Source organism: Ascaphus truei, chromosome 9 (genome assembly GCF_040206685.1).
Source record: "Ascaphus truei isolate aAscTru1 chromosome 9, aAscTru1.hap1, whole genome shotgun sequence".
Taxonomy (NCBI): domain Eukaryota; kingdom Metazoa; phylum Chordata; class Amphibia; order Anura; family Ascaphidae; genus Ascaphus; species Ascaphus truei.
Window position 1 is genome coordinate 27,082,763 of NC_134491.1, and position 16,834 is coordinate 27,099,596.

A 16,834-nucleotide genomic window follows, 5' to 3' on the forward strand; every position below is an offset into this window, starting at 1 on the left:
CACACACTGCTTCTTATATATACATTGCATCACACACACTGCATCTTATACATTGCATCACACACACTGCTTTTTATATATACATTGCATCACACACACTGCATCTTATACATTGCATCACACACACTGCATCTTATACATTGCATAACACACACACTGCATCTTATACATTGCATTACACACACAATACATCTTATACCTTGCATTACACACACTGCATCTTATACATTGCATCACATACACTGCATCTTATACATTGCATTACACACACACTGCATGTTATACATTGCATCACACACTGCATGTTATACATTGCATCACACACACTGCATCTTATACATTGCATTACACACACTGCATCTTATACATTGCATTACTCACACTGCATCTTATACATTGCATCACACACACTGCTTTTTATATATACATTGCATCACACACACTGCATCTTATACATTGCATCACACACACTGCATCTTATACATTGTATCACACACACTGCATCTTATACATTGCATCACACACACTGCATCTTATACATTGCATCAAACACATTGCATTACACACACACTGCATCTTATACATTGCATCATACATGCCCACGTGGGCTCCAGTATGTCGGACGCACCTCAAGACCCTTGAGAGTCCGCATACTGGAGCACATGGGCAACATCAGGAAAAAACTAGCTACACACAGTGTCTCCAGGCACTTCCATATGGTACACTCTGGTAGTCCTGTTGGGTTAAGTTACAGAAGGATAGAACTTGTACCCCAAAATTGGAGAGGAGGAGATAGACTTACGCACCTATGTAAAAAAGAGACCTACTGGATTTACAGACTCAAGACCCTTGTCCCGTTTGGTCCTAATGTTGGCATCGATCTAGGGGCCTTTCTCTGATTCATGCTTTCTGCAAGATACTCACATAGCCTCAGGACATTTTTAAACATTTGTATCATTGTTTATATCTGCGTTTATCACAGGTTCCTTAGAACCAGCATCATTTTGTCTAATCTCTATTTTCGATCACCTCCTTGTTTTTGACTCATCTAGGTCACATCCACAATGGCCGTGGGGGGATTGGGATTTAGCTAAGGAGTTATTTGCACTTAGGTATTTGGTTCCATAGTTTGAATGTCAGTGGGCACTCTGGAGAGACACCCTAGTGGCCTTTAATAGCATGTGCAGCTCACAGATTGTGGGATACTAATCGATTTTATTTTGATATTATTCTACATGCATCTGATTTATATGCATGAACCTGTATCCATCAGTTATAAACTGGTTATTCACTAATGTTTTTTCTGCTTTATCAGTTAGGATAGGGCACTGTCCCCAGTTTATTAGCTAGATACCTGCAGTTATGTGTTATGTATTGTTGTACTAGAGGCATCATTCTATTTGTACCCTCAGGAAGGTTTTAAATATGAATTTGAGGTCCTGTTCTTAGAGGAAGATATGGTTTTTAATAAGTCAGTATGTTTTGAGTAAGCCATTGTGGTGTGTGTCACACTCTATTTGCGCGACATGTAATGTGCTGAACTCTCCCTCCATCAATCAAAAGAGGAGGTTTCAATTACCCACACCAGCTCCTGCAGGGTGTTTAAACGCAGCAGAGGATGTTAGGAGGATACTAAGAGCCTGAGGAAGCGAAATGCGTTGCTCTAACCGTCGGACCATTTTGGACCTCGGCGGCCACCGTAGATGTCTGCTTCGTTTGCGTTCCAGCAGTAGTTTCAGCCGGAGACCAGACGTGGTAGCTGGGACCTGTCTGTGACGCGGGGGAGGCGAACCCTGCCGTGACTACCGAGGGAGACTTTGTTGTGAGTGTGTGTATTTATTTTTAATATATCTTTGTGTTTTATTCTAATACACTCTCCACGTTTGCCCATTAATTTCTGGGGGATTCTCCTGAGACGAGACGGGGGTACAGTGCAGCCGGGGAGCACACCATGGCACCCCTCCAAACAGAGGATAAAGAAAAGATGCCATTGAAGTGCAGTTTACTTACACATGGCCGTGTAAGTAGTATTATTCACTTATCTTATGCTCATGTCCCTCTTTTAACCCTGTGATATACCACTGTGTGTATGCACTGACTGTGGTTATAGGACCACTTGTGCTGATCTCAGTGGTTGATTGGTCATTCACCAACCCATCTGAGGGGATATTGATTGTGTTTCATTCATTTGTCCTTATATCTGCGCTCCCCTCATTTATCTCTATATCTTCTGCATCATACACACTGCCAGGCCGCAGACAGATTTCCCGGGGCCCAGGGCACCCTACCCCTCACCCTCCCCCCCCCCCGTTGGCAGTGTTGCAAGTCTCATTTCACACCTGGTGAGCCCCCTCTTCCAATGTATTTCTACCCCTCCGTCTCACTCTCCCCCCTCCATCAATTACCCCAGGGGAGCGCAAACTTTTGAAGCTGCGCCCCGCTGTCTTCCCTTCCCCGGATCTCACGCCCCCCCCCCCCCCACACCTTGTATCCGCGTCAAATAACGCGGGGTCATGTGATGTCACGTCACCCACGACGTCATTTGATGCGTGTGATGTCACGTCACATGGCCCACGGCGTAATTTGACGCCGCGTTGCCATGTCGACGCGTCACACAGCCAGCTGAATCCTGGTAAGTGGAGTGTTGCAGGGGCTTCACCCGATCCTCCAGCATTTAATCACATGCCTAGGGGAAGAGCGTGGGGCCTCTGCAACCACCTGCGCCCCCTTAGAAAAATCTCGTGCCCCCCAGTTTGCGCACCCCCACAAATTTACCCCACTCTCACTCAATCTCTGCCCCCCGCCTCACATGTATTTCTCTCCCCTACATCTCACTCTTACTCCCTCTTTTCCTTACTCACCCCCCCCCCTCCGGCAATTACCCCACTCTCGCTCAATCCCCCTCAATACCCCTCCTCACGCTAATTCCCTCCCACCCCTCACACAATTCCCCCCCCCCCCAAAATATATACCAAAAAATACCAATCCCAATGCAAAAAACTTCCCACCCCCAAATACATACAAAAAAAATCCCCACCCCCACATATATATACAACCCCTCCACCTCCCCAAATATATACAAACCCCCCCAAATACAAAAAAAAAACACATTCCCAATACATATAAAAAGAGTGAGGCCGACAGCTGGGGAGAGCCGGGGCCGGTGGCCACGAGAGGTCGGGCCCAACTATTTTGTCCGGCCGCCGGCCCCCCGCAGCCACTGGGCCCAGGACACTTGTCCCGGCTGCCCCCCCTGTTGGCGGCCCTGCACACTGCATCTTATACATTGCATCACACACACCTCGTCTAGCACACACTGTACCTCACATGCTGTATGTCTCTCACATGCTCCTTCTCTCTCACACTCTCTCACCTTCGCACGGCATCACAGGCACAGCGGATGCCGCCCTTACCTGATATCGTCCTCACTGGCGAAGATGATGACAGCACGGGCATTGGACGTCTCCAGAAGGCGGCGGATGATCTTGTCAAACTCACCAGCTTTGGGCTCCCGCGGTATCTTCACTGACTGTGCCACACAGACGCTGCCTGCGGGCACAACACGGTCAGCACAAACTCACAGAGCCAGACTGTGCACTGCAAACACAAAGCCGGACTGTCCGCGGCCTGCTCTGCAAACTACATTACATCACATACCACCGCTGCGGTCTCACTGTCCTCTCTAGAGAAATATTATACCTGTATATTATAGTATGTTACATAACAAGTTATAATATTACAACCCTACATCCCCTATAATACTGCTGCCATACCGTCCTCCCTGGAATTCTGGGTAAACGGTATATATTAGATTACATTATATTCTAGCATGTGATATTACATTAAATTATAACATATAACGCTGCTGTTATCTCGCTGGATAAATGTTAGATGATCTTATTATATCATAATTATTTATAGTATATTATGATATAGAAATGTTTGGTCTATCACCATCATCTCTGGATTCCTGGATACATTTTACTTTATGTTATATTAAATGTATGACATTACATTATATATATTATAGTATATAACATTGCTGCTGTGTCACCTTCTCTCTGGGCATAAACAATGCATTTCCGTTTAGATTACATTATCAATTATATTATGTCACAATATATTACAGTATGACATTACAGTACATTATATTACATTGCATTATAGTACATGATATTTATTACATTAAATAAGTGTATATAACATTGCTGCATCATTATCCTCATTGGTTTTCTGGATAAACATTAAATTACATAACATTAAATATATGATATTATATATGACATCACAATGTATAACACTGCTGCTGTCTCACCGTCCTCTCTGGATTTCTGGATAAACGCCTCCACTCCACTCTCCCCATAACTTCCCTCAGATGCCAGAGTGGACACGTAAGTCCACTTTAGGGCCTTGACGATGTCCACCATGGCCTGAGCCTGATATGTGTCAGACGGGACCACGCGAGAGAAGAAGTCATAGCGGCTGTTATCACTCAGGTCTGGAGCGGTGGAGGCGTAACTCACCTGGGGAATCTGTGGGGAGACAGGGGGAGGGAGGAAGAGGGAGAGAGGGGGAGAGGGAGAGGGGGAGAGATGGAGAAGAGGAAAGCGAGATAGAGAGGGAGTGCAAGGAAAAGAAAGACGGAAGAGTGAGGAGAGGAGAAATGCATCATCAGTGTTGCAGAGATGATAATACCACTTTACAGATCGCTGAGCAGACCCTCACCTAGAAATCATGTGTCCAGTCCTAAAGGTCATAAGTCCTGTCCTAGCAGTCCAGAGGTCCCATCTCCAGAAGAACATAGGAAGCTGGTAATAGCACTTCACAAATCACTGGTCAGACCCCTCATCGCTTTCAATCTCTCTCCATCCTTCACTCTGTCTTCCTTTTTCCGTAATGCTTTCTCTCTCTCTCTCTCTCTCTCTCTCTCTCTCTCTCTCTCTCTCTCTCTATTATATATAAAAATTGTATCTACCACTCTCTCTTCCTTTCTCTCTCCCTTCCCCCATTTCCCTTCCACTCTCCCCCTCCCCCCCTCTCTCTCTTTCTTCACTCCCCTCGCCGCCCCCAACCTTCCCCTCTCTTTCTATTTCCTTATTTCTCTCCCTCTCTATGCTCTGGTACTTGCTCGAAGCCAGTGACCAGTGCAGAATGTTAAAGAGTTTCAGTTCATTGTGACTTTTATCCTCACTGTGAGAGAGGGAGGGGAAGGAAGGACGGGGAGGCACACAGTTGGAGGGAATATAAGAGAGAGACAGAAAGGGAGCAGCAAAGAAAGTGAGAGAAATAAATGAAAAAAATGAGAGAAAGAGAATAACAGAAAGGTAGAGTGAAAGAGAAAGAAGGGATAGAAGAGGAGAGTAAATAGAGAGTGAGCCAATGGACAGGTGATAAAGACACTCAGAGAGAGAGAGACAGACAGAAGGGAGAGGAGAAAGGAGGGAGAGATGGGTGAAAATAGATGGGGGAGGCAGAGAGTGAGTCAAAGGAAATCACTGGATTTATTTCTGAGTTGAATTGAGACACAATGTGATTAGATAGTGTCAGGTAATGGGAGCTCTGCAGCTGTGCGAACAGCAACCCTACCACTAATCCCAACACTGCTCATAACCCTACGCCAAAATTTAACTCCAAAATCAACACTACGCATAACTCTAATCCCAGACTTAACCCTAATGCTGCTCATAACCTCAACATTAACACCAACCTTAACCTTTAACACTGCTCATAACATGCACGCCAACCGCAACCATAACCCTGCTCATAACACTAACCCAAATCCTGCTCATAACCCCAACAACATCCCTAATACCAACTCTAACACTAACCCCAACCCTACCCAAAACCCCGGTGCCCAACATGAAATTATATCTAACCCCCACAAACATCCTAAACCCCAATCTTAACACCACAATATTACATTCCAAACTGGATGCAATAGCAGAGGTTGTGGTAGAGCAGCAAACCCCCTAATACTAAATCCAAACCACATTGCATGGTAGAGGTATGTGGAAACAGCTATGTGTGAGGGAAGTCCTGGTATATCAACAGGGTTATACAGGGCAGGATTAAGATGCAGTGACAGAGCTGCATGTGTGTGTGGGTAGAAAGGGAGGAGAAGGATAGAGATTGATGGAGGGAGAGAGAGAAGGAGGGGGCGAGGAAGATGGAAGGAAAGGAAGAGAAACAGAAGAGAGGGATAGGAGGAAGAGAGAAAATGGAAAAGTGAGGGAGAGGGGAGAAGAGAAGGGTGTGAGGAAGAGAGAGAGAAAGAGTGAGAGGGAAAGGGAGGTGGAAGTAAGAGAGGAAGAAACATGGGGAGAGGATTGAGAGAGAGGAGGGAAGATATAAGGAAACAGAGAAAAAGAAAGGGAGAGCTAGAGACAGAGAAGAGGGAAAGTGGAGAGAGGGTCAAGAGAAGAGGAGAGAGAGAGGGTGGAGGGGGAGAAGATGTAGAGATGGAAAGAGGAGAGAGGCTGGAGGATGAGGTGATAACGAGAAAAAAGTTAAACAAAAACTTAAAGAGATAGAGGAAAAAAGAAAAAGGAAGAAAGAGAAAACATGAAAAATGGAGAGGGGAGAAGAGAGTCCGGATCAGGTCAGAGGGGAAATATTTTAGTTGGAGGGCAAGGATTGTAAAAGAAGGGTCTGTGGGGTCAGAGAGGGGAAAGGAAAATAATAGTATAAATATATATATATATATATATGTGTGTGTGTATGTATGTTCGTTTAGAACATGGCTGCACTGTCTGTGGTGAGCACCCTACAGGGGGTGTTCGAGCTAGATAAAGAAGGAATCTAACAGAAAAAAAGAAAACCTAAGTATTAAAATGATCAGCACCGGACAAAGTAAAGAGCAAAAAAGGGGTTTATTGACCCACAAAACAAACGGTTACCCAATGTTTTCGTGCCCAGACGGCACTGATAATTTGAATACACACACACACACACACACACACCCTTGGCAAGTTCATATTACCAGCTAGCGAGAAGGGTGGGCGGCAGTGGCAGCAGAAGAGGACTGAGGACCACGGGAGCGGAGCAGGGCAGCACAGGAGGAAGACAGCGGGCGGCGGGAGAAGACCACTGAGGACCATGTCAGCGGAGCAAGGTAGCAGAGGAGAACGGAGGAGCGCGCCCCAGCGGTTCAACCCGAAAGTCTTTACTGACTTCCGGTGTCTGCTGCTGCTACAGCACAGCTCCTCCCCGGCCGTTCTCCTGTACCGCCCTGCTCCGCTGATAGCCGTCCACCGTCTTCCTCCTCTGTTGCCCTCTTCCACCAAAGGCTGGGGCCCCGCTGCACACGTCCGCACGGCCGCCTTGCTTGCCGGCGGCGCGTGTAAGTCACTGCACTGCGATCTGCAGCTGACTTTTTTCAGCGTGGGGGGGCATGGCCAAGACGGGTCGGGGGGGCGCGGCCATGACAGGGGGTAATGTCCCTCTCCAGGCTGTGCAGTCCAGCGGATGCCACAGCCCCCACCCCCTCCATCTCTGCAGCTCCCCACTAACCATAACCGGGGAGAGACATTGAGCAGATCTGTGCCCCGTCACCCCCTCAGCAAACACGGGGTAGCCGCTTCCCTCCCGTAGCCGCCTCCCATCCCTCCTCATTGGCTGACTGCTGCACCACGTGACGCGTCAGCGCTTCTGATCACCAGAAGCTTGCAGCATCGGCCGGCTGACGCGTCACAGCACGTAGTCAGCCACGTCTGAAGGAGCCAGCGGGGACCTCCAGACTGGAGGAAAGGAGCTGGTGGCCCGCGGCCGCTCTCGCTGCCGACCGCAGCAGGTCCTTAGCCAAATTCAGGTAAATGAGAGGGAAAGGAGGGGGTGAGAGTGGAAGAGAAAGAGGGGGGTGAGAAGAAGAGGAGAATTAAGAGGATGAGAGTGGCGCAGCACACGTTCAGTCATGTTTTTGCCATTGTATAGTGCCATTAAAAAAATTGGGGGGGGGGGGAGTCCTTTTCTTGTCTGGCCAGTAGCGTTTTGCGTAATTTGTTGAGCCCTATTATTATTATGCAGATTCACGCAGATTCACAGACATGCAGATTTATATATGTGTATGTACAGTGGTGTGAAAAAGAAAGTACACCCTCTTTGAATTCTATGGTTTTACATATCAGGACATAATAACAATCATCTGTTCCTTAGCAGGTCTTAAAATTCGGTAAATACAACCTCAGATGAACAACAACACATTGTCATGATTTATTTAACACAATTAAAGCCAAAATGGAGAAGCCACGTGTGAAAAACTAAGTATACCTTATGATTCAATAGCTTGTAGAACCACCTTTAGGAGCAAGAATGAAGTAATCATTTCCTGTATGACTTTATCAGTCTCTCACATCGTTGTGGAGGAATTTTGGCCCACTCTTCTTTACAACGTTGCTTCAGATCATTGAGGTTTGTGGGCATTTGTTTATGCACAGCTCTCTTAAGGTCCAGCCACAGCATTTTAATCGGGTTGAGGTCTGGACTTTTACTGGGCCATTGCAACACCTTGATTCTTTACTTTGTCAGCCATTCTGTTGTAGATTTGCTGGTGTGCTTGGGATTATTGTCCTGTTGCGTGACCCAATTTCGGCCAAGCTTTAACTGTCGGACAGATGGCCTCACATTTGACTCTAGAATACTTTGGTAACAGAGGAGTTCATGGTCGACTCAATGACTGCAAAGTTCCCTGGTCCTGTGGCTGCAAAACAAGCCCAAATCATCACCCCTCTACCACCGTGCTTGACAGTTGGTATGAGGTGTTTGTCTGATATGCTGTGTTTGGTTTTCACCAAACGTGGCGCTGTGCATTATGGCCAAACATCTCCACTTTGGTCTCGTCTGTCCAAAGGACATTGTTTCAGAAGTCTTCTGGTTTGTTCAGATGCAACTTTGCAAACCCAAGCCGGGCTGCCATGTTCTTTTTAGAGAGAAGAGGCTTTCTCCTGGCAACCCTTCCAAACAAGCCATATTTGTTCAGTTTTTTCTAATTGTACTGTCATGAACTTTAACATTTAACATGCTAACTGAGGCCTGTAGAGTGTGAGATGTAACTCTTGTTTTTTTTTGTTGCAATTTCTCTGAGCATTGCATGGTCTGACCTTCGGGTGAATTTGCTGGGATGTCCACTCCTGGGAAGACTGGCAACTGTCTTGAATGTTTTCCACTTTTGAATAATCTTTCTCACTGTAGAATGATGGACTTTAAATTGTTTGGAAATGGCCTTATAACCCTTCCCAGATTGATGGGCAGCAACAATTGCTTCTCTAAGATCATTGCTGATGTCTTTCCTCATTGGCATTGTGTTAACACACACCTGAATGCTCCAGACCAGCAAACTGCTAAAACTTCGGCTTTTATAGAGGTGGTCACGCTTGCTGATTATCAATTAATCAAGAGCATTTGATTAGCAGCACCTGTCTGCTACTTAGCATCTTAATTCCTATGGAAGCAGTAATGGTGTACTTAGTTTTTCACACATAGCTTCTCCATTTTGGCTTTATTTTTGTTAAATAAATCATGACACGGTGTAATGTCATGTGTTGTTATTCATCTGAGGTTGTATTTACCTAATTTTTAGTCCTGCTAAGGAACAGATGATTGTTATTATGTCGTGATATGTAAAACCATAGAATTCAAAGAGGGTGTACTTTCGTTTGCACACAACTGTACGTATGTATGGATATATAGATAGTGGACAAACTGGCCGCACGCACTAGGTTAAATCCCTCAGCAGAGGGGCAGGTATTGCACGGTAAAGGTAGTTAATGATAGTTAGTAGAGATCACTGAGGTGATCCAAATACCAGCACAACACAAGAGGAAGAAGAAAAAAGGGGGATTTATTCAGTTGAACATGTAGAGATATCCAGAAGTTTCAGTCCCAGGGGGACCTCTGAAGGTCGTCCTGGGGACCGAAAGTCAAGTCCCCAGGATGACAGACAGTTTTTTTTTCTTCTTGCTCTCCCTTACACTGTTTTAGCCATATTCCTGTGTTCACTAGTATTGCCGACCTGAGGAAGAGAGGAGAACTCTCAAAAGCTTGTCCTATGACATAAATTGTTAGTCCAAATAATAAAGGTATCACCTAATACTGAAGAACTCATTTATTCTGCAATACACACACACACACACACACACACACACACACACACAGACTGAACCTGTAACTAATTTACACAGTAAGATATGTATTCACTGTTGAATACACACAGTCTGCTATATACACTGTGCTATACGCAAACAATTTCATACGCACTCACAACTCATACACACACACTGCCGGGGGAACCTTTCTCTCTCTCTCCTCCTGTGTCTCTAACCCCCTTTAGTCTCTCTTTCTCTCTGTCTTCCTCATTCTCTCTATTAATTATTTAATATTGGCTTCTCATGCTGCATTACTGCTCGTTAAGAGCTTCCCAAGAAAATCTAATTCTATCAGCACTTCAGGGGAATTCAGAGAGGAGACTAGAGAGGGCGGGAGGGAGAGAAAGACAGGGCAAGGGAAAGAGAAAGAGAGGGAGGGAGAAAGGTAAGGGGGAAAAGGAGGTATGGAAAGAGTAGGAAACAGGAAAACAAGGAAAGAAAGATCAAGTTAGAGATAGACCGAAAGCGAGAGAGAAGGAATCGGAGTGAAGGGAGAGAATGAGAGAAGAGAGAGAGGGAGGGAGGGAGGAAGAAAGAGATTGAGTGAATGAAAGGGAGAGAAGCAATCAGAGGGAGAGAATGGGAGAAGAAAGGAGAGGGAGGTAGGGAGGGAGAGTAGAGGAAGGGAGAAAGAGTGAGGAGAGGGAGCGAGCGACAGAAGGAGATAGGAGGACCTCCCTCCCGCTGTGTTCTGTGTATTAAGATCACCATTAAAAACCTATTAAGTCCATTAGCGTCTGCAGGAAATGTTCCGAACTGGTTTTGTTTTGCTGGGAGTTTCCTGAGTGGACGAGTTCAGAACAGAGCAGATGGTTTAACTGATATATAAAGAGATCAAGTTCCACATCTATTGCTCCCTGTAACTCCTCCTATTGCTCCATATAACAGCTCCCTATAACTCCTATTGCTTCTTATACCGTACCCACGTCCCTCCCATTGCCCCATATACTGTAACTGCTCCCTAAACTTCTATCACTCCATATACTCGCTCCTTATAACTCTTCCTATTGCTCCATTTAACCATTCTTTATAACTACTTTTATTGCTTCATGTACCAGCTCTCTACTATTACTTCTATTTCTCCATATAACTACTAATATTGCTCTAAATAACCACCCCATATAACTCCTGTAATTGCTCTATATAACAGCCCCATATAACTCCTGTAATTGCTCTATATAACAGCCCCTTATAACTCCTGTAATTGCTCTATATAACAGCCCCTTATAACTCCTCCTATTGCTCTATATACACACTTTCTTCCTATTGCTCTATTTTACTGCTCCCTATAACGTCTCTTATTGCCCCATATAGCTGTTGCCTATAACTCCTCCTATTGCTTCATATAACTACTCCTATTGCTCCATATAACTGCTCTTTTTAACAACTCCTATTACTCCATATACCTGCTCTCCATAACTCCTCCTATTGCTCTGTACAACTGTTCTGGTGGTTCTAGACTCTTCCAACCCTCATGATGTTTTGACTTCTAGGACTCAACTCTAGAACAAGTGTGATCAAGGACCTGCAAACTCCTCCCATTAGGGGTTGGACACCAACCTTGAAGAGCCTCAAGATATTGGCCACCATGATGGACACAGAGCTGGAAGATGCCCCGATAACCCCTGCCACCCTCTCCGGTTGAGCGATGATGGGATTCCCCCCACTCAGGCACCGCACCTCTGCCCTGTCCTTGTCTATCAGTGGCTGGACAAAGCTCAGGGACTGCTCCAATGCATGGGTGTCCCGGGAACAAGTGTCCAGAACCCTGGCTCCCAATGTGATGTTGGGCAGAAGATCAGCATCAGCATTGATGCGGTCAAGCGCATAAAGCATAGCTTCCAACCGATGAATGCCCTTTTCCTTCTTGAGTTCTCCACAGGCTCTGCCATCACTGCCCCTACCATGGACGGGAAAGAGACCTCCCAAGATGAGGTCTCCATCTATCCTAACGGAATTCATGTGTGGTGGACCTTTGGGTTTGCCCAAACAGCTCCAAGAACCCAGAAGAACCAAGGTGCACATGGTCCTCATGAGCATTAGCACATCCATGACCTATGTTCTCCACCACCCAACTGAGATCTCTCCTCCTTCAGAGTCCGGACCACACTTCTCTTTTCATGGGGTTTGGCTGTCGAGAAGCTGTCTTGAGGCCACGGTTCTTGGTGAACAGTAGTCATGGGCAGTCTGGGGCATCGGGCAGTCTGGGGCATCAGCAAGGCTGGAAAGGAGGAGGCAGACTGAGGGTTGGAGAGTGTGTACAAGAGAGGACAGCAGAAAAATAAGATGAAGGAGGTGGCTGAGGAGAAGGGTGGGTTTGAAAGAAATAGGGAAGGAAGAAGGAAGGTAGACTGAGAAAGATGGCAGAGTAGAGGGAGAGTGGTAAAGGAAAAACAAGGGAGGAGAGAAGGTGGTTGATAGCAAAGGAAAGGGTGAATTAAAGAGAGAAACGAGATAATGAGAAAAGGAGGGACAAAGAGAGAGAGAGAGAGCAATGGAGGAGCATTGAGGAAATAAAGACAAAGAGAAAGGAGGCAATAAAAAAATGGAAGGGGAGAAAGAGAAAGCCCAAAAATTAAAGAGAAGATATGAATAAAGTAAAATATGGAGAGACATTCAGGGAGAAGCGAGTGAGGTATGTACCAGGTTTCTGGTACTGACCTCCCCTTTCCCATACAGTCCATTTCCTTTTTAAACTAGTTTTACCCAGTTGTTTTCTCCCTCCCTTATTTATCCCCGTCCCCCTCCTTCCCATATATTATCTCCTCTGTTTGGCTCACCTCTCTTTATCATTCTTCTCTCCCTCTTGAACTTTCTCCTTCTCTCTTTATGCTTCTCTCTTTCCCCCCTGCATTTCTCTTTTCATTTTCTTTTTCACACCCACCCTCTCTCCTAAACCTCACTCTCCACTGCTACCTCTCCTTTTCACTTCCCCCCATCCCCTGCTCTTTCTCTCTCCTTTCCTCGTCCCCACTCTCCTATCTCATCTTTTTCTTCCCATTTCATTAGCTGTATTCTGTTCTCTCTCTCCCTTTAATTATCTGCCTCCTTCTCTCTTCATTTTCCATCTTCTCGCTCTCTCTTGCTCTCTTCCTCTCTCGCTCTCCTTCTTTCATTATCTGTCCTTCTTTTTTCTCTCCCTCCGGCTCTGATTTCAGATAATGTTTCCTCTGTGTGTGCAGAGTGGGGGCAGCTGGCAGTGTCTGGCCTGTGGCCCTTTGGTACACTCAGGGGCAATGGGGGGGGAGGGGAGGAGGACATAAGATACCATCTGCTTCTGCAGAGCTCCATTGCAGGATGGAGATGTAGTGACAGTGCAGTGTTCGTGTGTGGGAATAGTAGAGGGGTCTGTAGGGTAGGATGGAGGTACAGTTACAGGTGTAAGTGCGTGAAAGGGGGGGGGAGTCAGTATAGGAATAGCAAAGAGAGCTACAGGGCGGGATGGAGGTGCAGCAAAAGAGCTATATGTGGGGTTAGTACTGGAATAGCAAAGGGCTGCAGGGCAGAATGGAGGTACAGTCACAGCGCTGTGTGTAGGGGTCAGTAGAAAAATAGCAACCCAGTCCCCTTGAGATGTATATATTATATCCAAATAAATAACTTTTCAATATTTTACTTAGCAATTTCCATTTTCCTGCAAAGTTTGTAAAACAAATATTACTAATAATCAAAATAATGATAATAGTTCAATAATATTAATGATAATTATAAAATATTGATAAAATAATAATAACATTATTTTTATGTTTATCAAACAATAATAACTATAAATCAATAATAAGAAATTAATAATTATATTAAAGTAATGTTAGAATGTTATTAATAATAATAAAATAACAAGCAATACTATTACTAAACAAATAATGTTAATAATAAAATGATGATGATGATGATGATGATGATGATGATGATGATGATGATGATGATGATGATGATGATGATGATGATGATGATGATGATAAAGATAAAATAATACGGTTAGTAAAAAAATGATAGTAAAAACTATAATAATGACAATTATAAAATGTAAAAAAAATCCCAATAAAACAAAATATAATAATTAAATAATGATAGCAATAATAAAATAAGATACATTTAAAAATTATTAAATTCATCTTAAATTTTATATTTATAACAAAGGTGCTATAAATTACCTGAAAATTGTAGATATTTCCCAATATTTTAAGGTGAAAGACAATTTTATACATGATTTTTGATGTGGTAGATTTGGGAAGCTGGGGCCTGTGTGATCTGGGTACTTTCCTTGTAGCTGGTGGTGGTCAATGTGAGGATCAAAGCAGATACCTGGAAATTACAGTGAAATTCTGTGTGTGTATAGAGGTTCTGAACCTATCTCTGACAATCTGGGCTCAGGTTAACACCCTACATTAGATATAAACCCAGGACTGGTCGAGCATGTTCCTGATTATAAAAAGTGAAATACTCACTCCCCATTTTTATATATATATATATATATATATATATATATATATATATATATATATATATATATATATATATATATACACCATAACAACGTTAACCCTTCACACACAGAAAGGGGGTGCAGGAAATGCAATGGGTTAATGTCGGCTTCCCCTCCCTGAGGTTATGTAACCCCCTCCCCTCTCCGCCACTAAAATTGATTTTTAATTATCCAGTGTATTCTGGTGCCTGTATATCTCTCTCTGCTGCAGGAGAGAAGGTCTGATTTTAATCAAGACTTCTTGCTGCCAACCACAGACTGGAGCAGTCTGCCCTAAAGATGGTAAATGGGTGCAATTCAGAGGAGCAGATGAAAATATTTAACGCACAGAAAAACATAGGGAGGGAGGGAGAGGGGGGAGAGAGAGAGACATACAGAGAAGTAGAGAGAGAGAAAGACGGAAAGGGGTTGAGATGGAGAAAGATAGACAGAGAATGTGGGAGAGAGAGCGAAAAAGACACACAGGAATAGACATTTACAGTATACAATTAGTGAGACACAGAATAAGACTATGGGTAGAGACAGACCCAGCAGATACAGACATACACAGAGACGAACACTAGATTTATACACACACATATGTGTATATATATATATATATATAGAGAGAGAGAGAGAGAGAGAGAGAGAGAGAGAGAGAGAGAGAGAGAGAGAGAGAGAGAGAGAGAGAGAGAGAGAGAGAGCGAGAGAGAGAGAGAGAGAGGCACTAGGTATATAGAGAAAAATACTATATATATATATATACATACACACATGCACACATACACACATACACTAGGTATAGGAACACTATATATATATTCATAAACATATATATATATAATATATATATATATATATATATATATACAGAGAGAGAATGAATAAATATAGAGAGACACTGATACACAAATACATATACAAAGGCACAGATAGTGATACACAACATGCACACATTCAGATCCACAGACAGACACAATATAATACACCTGCATTTCTCACACTCACACAGCAGAGAACCACCATACACTCTGCTCAGGAGAATTTAATTCCAGCTGACTCCACTCTCTCCCTCCCTCCCTCTATCTCTGTTTCCAGGTTGTAAAGAAGGCTTGGATAATAGGATAGGAATAGCAGGGTATGTGCCTGTGATATACTCTGCCAGCTCCCTCTAAGGGGAGATTAAAAGCTCCCCTTGGATTTTAACCACTACTTTTATAGAGCCTAGCTGTGGCCATTCATGAATAGGGACTTTTTAGCCCCAGTAATTAGCAGAGCTAAATGATCTCACATCTCAGCTTGTCCCCACAACTAGGTTAAGGGGGGCACTGATAACTCCCCAGCACCCCGTATAACAGCCCCTTGCCGTTGCTGTATTCAGTGAAAGCATTTACAGTTATTAGAAGAGGCAAATAACTTACCAGGGTTTAAATTTGTACTCCAATTTCCTCCATGGTCATTTTTGGGAACCCCCTCACTTGTGGGGGGAAAGGGGCTAACCCCCTTTTTCTTGCAGCTGGTAGAACTGTACGTAACCAGGAAGTCCGGGACTGCCTAGTGTGAGGCTGTGCAGGTTATAATGAGCAGTGGAGCTGTCCACAGGAACCAGTGATGAAATGTTTAGCTCTGCTGTTAATCTGTGAGGTTCTGTAGTAGTCCTAGAGGTCTTGAGAAAGCAGCTGCACAGCAGTGGGAGGTTGGTGAGGACGTAGGAGCTGTCCGGAAAGGCAAAGTGCTGAATGGAGATGGCAGGGTTATAATAAGCGGTGGAGCTGTCCCTATGAACCAGTGCTGGAATGTTTAGCTCACCGGTGCTTTGCTCTATATCCTGTTTCCTTATGGACAGTCAAAGCCTTGTTGAAGACACTGCTCAGTGACCATTTGAGGATACTGGTCTAGAGTTGTGGAGGTCCTCTCCTGCTTCCCCCCCAAGGAGAAGAGGTTTTCTACAAACCACTGCTGCTCCCTCTGTGATCTAGAAGCACCAACCCTCCCTCTCATCCTCTAAGAAGGCAGGTCTTTCCCTCCCAAGCTTTAGATTCCTGTACAACCCCCCCCCCCCCCTCCTTTCTCTCTCCCCCTGGTAGGGGCTCCTTCTCTACCTTTGTGATTGGAGTAAGGGTCCGATTCAAGAACCCATCCCGGCTGGGGGAGGGGGGGGGGTGCTGGGAGCGATGCCCCTGCCAGCTGCTGCCAAAACCTAAGTGCCCTGTGGTGCAGTTTATACTAG

General features: G+C 44.6%; 1 protein-coding gene and 1 long non-coding RNA gene across 10 annotated transcripts in view; one reads left to right on the forward strand and one right to left on the reverse strand.

The window, feature by feature from the left end:
- Positions 1 to 16,637, reverse strand: part of GRM4 (glutamate metabotropic receptor 4) — a 77,077-nt gene extending 60,440 nt beyond the window's left edge. For 2 of the 8 annotated variants that reach the window (XR_012803826.1, XM_075614035.1), the window contains exons 1-4: positions 16,026 to 16,637; positions 11,700 to 12,360; positions 4,316 to 4,532; positions 3,414 to 3,549 (exon numbers count right to left, since the gene is read on the reverse strand). Coding sequence is in view for 7 of the 8 variants with exons in the window: in XM_075614035.1 (XP_075470150.1) it covers positions 3,414 to 3,549; positions 4,316 to 4,532; positions 11,700 to 12,191 (845 nt within the window). In the remaining variant the exon portion in view is untranslated. Of the gene's footprint in view, positions 1 to 3,413; positions 3,550 to 4,315; positions 4,533 to 11,699; positions 12,361 to 14,293; positions 14,445 to 16,025 lie in introns of those variants that run through there. The other 6 variants (XM_075614034.1, XM_075614033.1, XM_075614030.1 and 3 more) reach the window with 5 other exon arrangements.
- On the forward strand, positions 469 to 13,687 carry LOC142502705 (uncharacterized). Of its 2 annotated transcripts, none has more exons than XR_012803828.1 (3): positions 469 to 2,020; positions 3,392 to 3,565; positions 11,633 to 13,687. It is a non-coding gene; the product is annotated as an uncharacterized LOC142502705 (long non-coding RNA). The 2 variants fall into 2 exon arrangements; XR_012803827.1 differs by lacking the exon at positions 11,633 to 13,687 and adding an exon at positions 4,376 to 4,531.
- Positions 16,638 to 16,834: the final 197 nt, after the last annotated feature.